Here is a 7,727-nt window from a genome sequence, read left to right on the forward strand (position 1 = left end):
TAGATCTTTATATATTAATAAGTACGTTTACTAATTTTTCGGTTCCTCATTTTTTAAATTTTTCTATGTTTATTAAAATAGTAATAACTGCAGATTTAACCAATTTATCAATTCTTTTTCATATTAATTTTAATATACGAAATTACAAATTTTGCTTTTCTATGTGTATCAAATTTTAATATAAATAATAGCCATTTTGTAATATATATATATATAATGATCCTGGTTTGATATTAGTATCGAGAATACTAATTTTAAGTCGAAAATAAACTACAAACTATTTAAATTTTGAGCATCATTTTTTTCCGTGTAAATGCCTCAATACCGGTACAAGACCCAATACCGGAACGACTTGATGATCATTATATTATATTTTAACTCATACGCGCTAAAATTAAATAAAATTTTCTTTATTTAAAACTTTAATATTTTAGTTACAAAATAAGATATAAAATAGATTTTAGAAAATATTTAAAATATGAAAAAAAAAAAAAAAAATGTTAATTAGAGCAATAGTCTCGGATTAATGACTTTTTTATGTCTCTTAATGGTTTTGCTAAGAAATCAGTCAATGGTCTTAAGCTTATAGAAAATGCATAGAATTACTTTTCAATAATTTTTTTTTTTTTTCGTATATGCATCTTGAATGACATAAAATTCAAGAAAACATATTAAAAATATGAAAAAAATAGTATTATTATATTAATTTTACTGTTCGTCTATTGGTGCACAAAAATGAACCCGTGCCCAGTACCGGAATAGCCAATCATATTAATGTTATCGATAGACATTAACGGTGAGTTTTATTGACTGACTAAATCAAGTACAATATTAATTATTACTGGAGCCCTAATATTTAATGCAGTATTTATAATTGTTATAAAAAATAGATTAAATATAGATAAACTCTAATTTAAATCATAAAAAATAAATTTTTGTTTTTAGTTTTTTTTTTTTTAAATTATTTTTTTAATAAAACCTCAAATGATTTATTTTGTTTCTATTCTTTAGTTCAAAATATTTATTTTCATTGAATTTTCAATCATTTAAAAATTTTAAATACATTTTACATTATGGGCGTGATATAGCAGACATCAGACAAATTCAAAATTATTAATAAATCGAGTAAATAATTAATAATATAAAATTTTAAAAAATGTAAATTCAAAAAATTTTGAAATTAATAGTGCTTTTTTTGTAAATATTATTTTTGTAATTATATATCTTATTTATTTACAATTTCAAATTTGTCTGATGTTTGCAACATTCAAACCCGTTTTATTAAGTTAATATTATTTAATAATTGTTAATATTTTCACTATGAACAAATGCAATTTGATTATTTTTTAATAGGCAAATGTCTATTCTGCATGATGTAATAATAACATTTTTGTTTCTTATTCTACGTTTATAAAAAGATATATAAAAATTTTAAATTTATGAAAATTACTTATTAGCCATAAAATTAAATTACTTTATAAAATAATGAATGATATTAAACTAAAAACTATTGATAAATAAAAAAAATGAGTATTTCTTTTTTTTTAATTTTTTATTTTACAAAAAACAGGATTAAGCCTATGGTGTAATTATAATTAATTTTAAATATAATAATAATAATAAAATAGTTTTATTTGCACAACTTTTAAGTCTTATACAAATTTTTACATATATCATATTTTCATTTAGTAATTAATTTTAAATATATTATGATTTAATTTTTATTTATATTGTAATTGATTATTTAATAATTAAAATTTTATTATTTATTTATTAATTATTTACAAGAATTATACTAAGCTTATTAACTAAAAAAGTGAACTTTTAATACACAATTATGATTAATTTATACAATCAAAATTTACCACATTTACATTAGATACTTAACATTCTATTTATAAAATTAATCAAATCTCAAGTAATATTTTATAAAATTAAATTATCGGATGATAAACGATTATTTACAAATAATTACAATCATTATTACGTTGTCTTATTAGAACTATGACAACTTACGTTTTTTAACAGGAACAAAAATACTGCCCGTATCATCATCATGTTTACGTTTATAGCTGTAGTTTCCGATAGCTCCAATTCTTACTTCCACATCTGCTGTAGTTACAGGCATAAGTTAACTACTCGTACTTCCCACAGAATTATCTTGTATTTCTTCAGCTTCAGGTGAAGATACCGACGACCCATCTGAATTAGCAGATTTTTTCTTCGTCAGTCTGTCAAGATACTCGTGATAGCTGATCTTTCGTCTACTTGACTTCCTAATTTCAGCTTTAGCCGAAACATTCTCCTGATCCGATGAACTGGAGCATCTCTCTTTTCGATTCATTAAAATCAATTGGCCAGTTGGATTTTTAAATAAACGCATCACCCGGTTTTTTATTCTAGGTGAAATTTTATTTAATATTTCCTTGAACTCCCTGTCCATCTTAATCAGCAGATCAAACGTCACTTTCCGATCCAGCAACCAAAACCAAGGATTTCCATCCAAGACTTCTGGAATTTTCCATTGCGAGGATCGAATAGTTAAATATATGCAAAACGCCGCCACGACTGCCGGTTTGTATTTGACGCACATTGACGTCATCTGCAAGGTGTTGGTCGCCACCTGCAGAAAAATCTTACATAGTTCTTTACACGCGTTGATTTCTTGGCAGAATTTCATAATATACTTATGTGGATGATTCACTCCCATCCTGAATCCTAATGTGGCTAAAAGGATGCGTTCATTTAATATTATAGTCTTGACATGATCCTGGTACTCGGCAGCAGTGGTGTCCAGTTGATAGTTCATGTCTTTTTTCAAGCAGCGATAAAAAGCATTGATAACGTCTTTCAATTTTTGTGGCTCTTCTTGAACCTTTGCCGCCACGAAAATTGCCGTCATTGCCATTTCATAACGATGAAATTTCGACAATGAATGTTGAGTGTAAAAACGGTGCATGTACACTGTAGCTGTATGCGTACAGACTTCCGACAATTTTAGCCGCTTGCCCAAATCATTAATCAAGTAAGCAGCTTGTTGTTTGTGGTCCAGTTCTTTTTCAGTACTTACACCATCTTTGAAACTCGGAGAATTCTTCAACTCTTCTTTGCTAAAATACCACTTTTGAGCCATATTAACTTCACTGTACACTTTATTATTTCACACTGAAATAGCTTATTCACTTCTAAAATCGCACAATTTTATTTTTCCGTAAACTTTTTATTTATTCTCAAGCGAACTGTAGGACATTGAGTTCGAGAATAAAATGATAAAATATTGACGAGACACTGAAATTTAAGGGATTTTATAACAAAGCCATTTAAGATTTTGTCCCAATGAAATTGTAGCAACAATGTGTATGGGGGTAATTAGAAAGTAATAGTTGAGGGCTGAAGAAATGTACCTGAGGTAGAAAAGGTTATTATACTAATGACTATAAATATTATAATCATAAGTGTTTGAATATTCAGGTATTAAAGTAATTAACATTTCTATGAACAAGCTAAAGACCTGATGGCAAATAATTAAGTTCGTAATTAAATATTTATGTCGGGCTCTCAAATAATGAATTGAAAATTTTCTCATATAGGGACATATTTGGAGTTTATCAAAATGTGACAGCTATGCGTGCGATGAATGATTTACTTATTGATCATGTTAAATCATTGAAAAATGTTGATGTAATCGTAGGATTGGATTCACGTGGTTTTCTTTTAGGACCAATATTAAGTACTGAGCTCGGAAAACCTTTTGTTCCTATCAGAAAGAAAGGAAAATTACCAGGAAATATTAAACGCGAGAGTTATACTTTAGAGTATGGTGAGGTAAATTTAATTTTTATTATTAAGTTATAGTATTATATTTAAATATAGGTATATGTTTATAAGTGGGGTCAACATGTATTTTAAAGAGCAAAAAACCAAAAGTAGACCAATGGCTTTGATTCCAATTTCAACCGGAAGCATTTGTCGGCGGATTGAAGTTACATTTGCTTAATTAGATGTTTATTAAGCGTTGGTATTGTATAAGTGTATGTCTATGGTATGAAAATGCTCATATTTTGGATTTTTCTTTGAAATTTTTCAGTTCCGTGCTGCACTGCACTATTTGACATATTTTTCTATTCATTCTATATATTGACTCTCAAGTCAACCACCAAAACACCTTAAAAATATTGAAATAATACAAATATGCTGATTTTCACTATTACAAGAGTTCAAAAATTATTTGTAACTCTTAGATAGACCTTCCTATCGCCACCGTCCATCTTACGGCTGTAATAAATTACATTATTATTATGAGAAAAAAATTAATTTTTGAAAATCAACATGATTTTGTGTTATTCTTACCAATTTTGTACACATTAGTTACAAGGTTCGGATAGATATCTAGTGTTAGAGACATAAACTCATACAGAAAATTTAATCTGCAAGCACTTGGAACTTTGAAAATTGTCATGGCCCCCACTTCCACACAAATACCTAAATATATACAATTAGTAATAATATTTAAAAAAAAAACTTTTTTGATAAACGAAAATGAAAAAGTCAAAAGTCTCAAGCTTATAAATTGCACCATTATATTTATCAGTATTGTAAAGTATTTAAAATATATATTTCTAATATAGTGTTTTGAATACTTTTGTAAGATATTTTATATGTGATTGTTGGTTACAAAAAAATGATATTTTTCAGGCTACAGTTGAAATCCAAACAGACAGTATAAGTAAAGGAAAAAAAGTATTAATTGTTGATGATCTACTAGCGACTGGAGGTAAAAAAATTGATTTCATTTATGATTTATTGAAATTACGTATATAAACATATCTATTTTTGTTAAATTTTCAGTCATTGGTTTGAAGAAAGCAGCTAAAAAAACATTAAAATTAACTTGACAAAATTTCAATAGAAATAAATTAATTATTACATTTGTCTTCATGATAAAATTTTTATAAAATTTTGCCATAATTTATTATTAATTCATTAATTTTTATCTGGAAATTCAAAAATGAATCTCGTTTCAGATACGATAATGGCATACCCTAGTAGAAAATACCATTGAAAAGGTATAAGGGCATTTAAAAAATTTTGTTATCACTACACTGTGGAAAATCGGGAGAGAATACGGATTTTATTTCAATCCGAAGTTTTCAAAAAACAAAATCGTATTTAAAAGCGTAAAAGCGACAGCTCATTTCTGTTAAATGTATCTGAAAGCTAATGAAATTAGCTTTAATTTTCGTTATTTAACTTTCCATTCCGACAATTTTTTCGAACAAATTAATGACAGATTTTTTAAAAAAATTGAAAAAAAAAATTTTACGGCTTTAACTCTCAATATCTTATAAATAATACGTTGCAGGTTAATGCGATTAATTACATCTTGTAGCTAATGACTTTGTCTAAAAATGAACCGTTTATTCATTATGACGTTCAAACGCAACTATATGATTAATTATAAATATTGAGCCTTGTCGTCGCGATAGCGTAAACGATTTTGAACGGATTTAAACGAAACTTGACACACATATTTTTTGGTTCAATAGTTTGGTCAAATTTGAAAATAAGCTAAATCGGTTGATTAGTTTGGAAGTTGTAGACATTTTTAATTTTTCAAATTTGACATACAAAATTATTTATTATTAATTTATCCATAAATTACTTAAAAACAAAAATTTATGTGGATCATCATTGAAAGTATTTTAAAGCTCATCTAATTAGCTTCAATTTTTGTTTCTTCACATGCCGTTTTGACAAATTCTTTACATAAATTTTTAACCTTGAAGTTCATATGGAAAACGTCTAAAAAATTTAATTTTTTGACTAATTTTTATTTGATAGCTTGAAAATAAATATATAAATAATAAGAAATCTACTACCATTTCGGCTGCCAAATGACCTTTTTTTTTATTATTTACAGTCGACAACCCGTCATAAGCCTGGTCTAAATGACGGGGGGTAAATTTTTCTGGAAATTTCAGTCTTTCTACCACCGTACGTTTAGTTTTGTTCACGACTATTCGTTATAAGCCTGTTTTATTTTATATGATTTTAAACGTCATATTTACATTTTGTTACATACGCGACTATCCTGATTTTTCTGGTGCTTATAGCGCTAAAATAAATACTTATATTTTCATAAAAATAATAATTTTATTGATAAACATAATGCTCAATAAAACTTTTCAATTGTAACAGAAGCTTTAAATTTAATTTATGATTATAATTATGAACAGTAAATTATATTTTGCATAATAATGATTAAATTATTCTCCGCGAAACATAGATAGTAAATTTCCATCATTAATTTGTCTATTTTTTCCTATTGTTAGTTTATAATTTAGACAATTTTAACGGAGGCTTATAACTGGTTCTCTGGTACAAAACTCCTCAGAGTGGTTTAATGGGGGAAGCTGTTTGGACTCAGTACCTCCCGATTGAGAGGAAGAAGCTTATGAAGAGCAGGTATATAACGGGTAGTCTACTGTATAACTTTGAAAATTTTAAACAGCTGCTATTTTCAAACAAATTTCGTTAATTTTTTAATTTATTCAAGACATTGTTTGTAAATATATATGGAGCATTCCACGCCAAATCGGACGGTTTCAAAAATTTATTTTTCCGAGTTTCTTAATTTTTTGGTATTTTTTAGTACTCCTCAAAAGAGGCTGGTAAATTTTATGATTTTTTTGATGAATGGTTCAAAAAATATCGAATTTTAGAAAAAACCGCTCTTTTTATGGTTTTTTGATGATAACTTTCGTAATAATGGTCGAAATTCAATGTTTTTTTTTCAAAATTTTCGTTTTTAGATGGCCTTTACAAAAAAAAAAAAAAAAAAAAAAAAAAAAAATATAAAACAAATATACGAAATGTTTTTAATCGAGATTTTTGAATTTCAAGTTTTCAACTGTGTTTTCAAAAAAAGGTGTATCCTTCGATTTTCTTGAAAATTTTCTATCTTAAACTTCTATCCATTCTGCAACTTCTAAGCCCGGTCCAGTAATGGGCCTTCCATAATTACTATTTTTTTTTTTCGATTTTTGAAAATTGAAATAAATTTTTTTTCGCTATAAATAATTATCAGTACCGATTATTGACACTATATACTTGTATTTCTTGCATATTATGAATTGATTTCAATAGATTTTTGTTCTGTGTAGGGATTTAGAAGCATTAAGTGAAAGTTGATGCTATTCATAAGCAGTTATAGTAAACGTTTTTATTTATTTCGAAGCAAATGAAACATTAGATTTGCTATACAATAAGCTTAAGACCATTACAGGAGCTCAAAAATTCCATATAATTATTCGAAAAAGCGACGAAACTGTATAACAAACTTTTTTAATTATTTCCGTGTTCTTTTGAAAATTTTATGTTAACGATTTTTATTTTATTTTATTTCATTTATGTTTCATGCTTTGCGCTTTTAATTTCAGGAACTATGTCAGCTGCCATTAAATTAATTGAAGCGATTGGCGCCGAAGTTGTTGAGTGCATTGTATTAATGGAATTAAATTCACTTAATGGCCGATCAAAAATATCAGTACCTGTATTTTCATTAATCCAGTACAATTAATAAAAATATTTAATCTCGTGATAAATTTTATAAATTTACATTCCAATGTAAATGTTTTTATAACCAATTGTCTTTTTCTACAATTTATATCTCAATTTTAAATAAATTAAAAATTAATATCTCATTACTTTTTTTTTATAAAAATTTC

General features: G+C 26.5%; 2 protein-coding genes across 2 annotated transcripts; one reads left to right on the forward strand and one right to left on the reverse strand.

Annotated features, from left to right (window-relative positions):
* Positions 1-2,131: 2,131 nt before the first annotated feature.
* LOC128669051 (cyclin-T-like) lies at positions 2,132-3,133 on the reverse strand. The gene has a single exon (XM_053743230.1). It carries the CDS (start codon positions 3,131-3,133, stop codon positions 2,132-2,134), a length of 1,002 nt encoding a protein of 333 aa, XP_053599205.1.
* A 220-nt stretch (positions 3,134-3,353) lies between these two features.
* Positions 3,354-7,703, forward strand: LOC128669052 (adenine phosphoribosyltransferase-like). The gene is made up of 5 exons (XM_053743231.1): positions 3,354-3,365; positions 3,472-3,479; positions 3,591-3,825; positions 4,696-4,774; positions 7,440-7,703. The coding sequence occupies exons 1-5, from the start codon at positions 3,354-3,356 to the stop codon at positions 7,577-7,579; spliced, it is 474 nt and encodes a 157-aa protein (XP_053599206.1). The 3' UTR covers positions 7,580-7,703.
* The last annotated feature ends 24 nt before the right edge of the window (positions 7,704-7,727 follow it).

This window comes from Microplitis demolitor, chromosome 2 (genome assembly GCF_026212275.2).
Source record: "Microplitis demolitor isolate Queensland-Clemson2020A chromosome 2, iyMicDemo2.1a, whole genome shotgun sequence".
NCBI classification, from domain to species: domain Eukaryota; kingdom Metazoa; phylum Arthropoda; class Insecta; order Hymenoptera; family Braconidae; genus Microplitis; species Microplitis demolitor.

Bases quoted from the DNA above. Each gene is read 5' to 3' on its own strand.
- LOC128669052 (XM_053743231.1), top strand. The intron at 3,826-4,695 runs GTAAATTTAATT...GATATTTTTCAG, and splicing joins ATACTTTAGAGTATGGTGAG to GCTACAGTTGAAATCCAAAC. The intron at 4,775-7,439 runs GTAAAAAAATTG...TTTTAATTTCAG, and splicing joins TGATCTACTAGCGACTGGAG to GAACTATGTCAGCTGCCATT.
- LOC128669051 (XM_053743230.1), bottom strand. From the start codon at position 3,133: ATGGCTCAAAAGTGGTATTTTAGCAAAGAAGAGTTGAAGAATTCTCCG.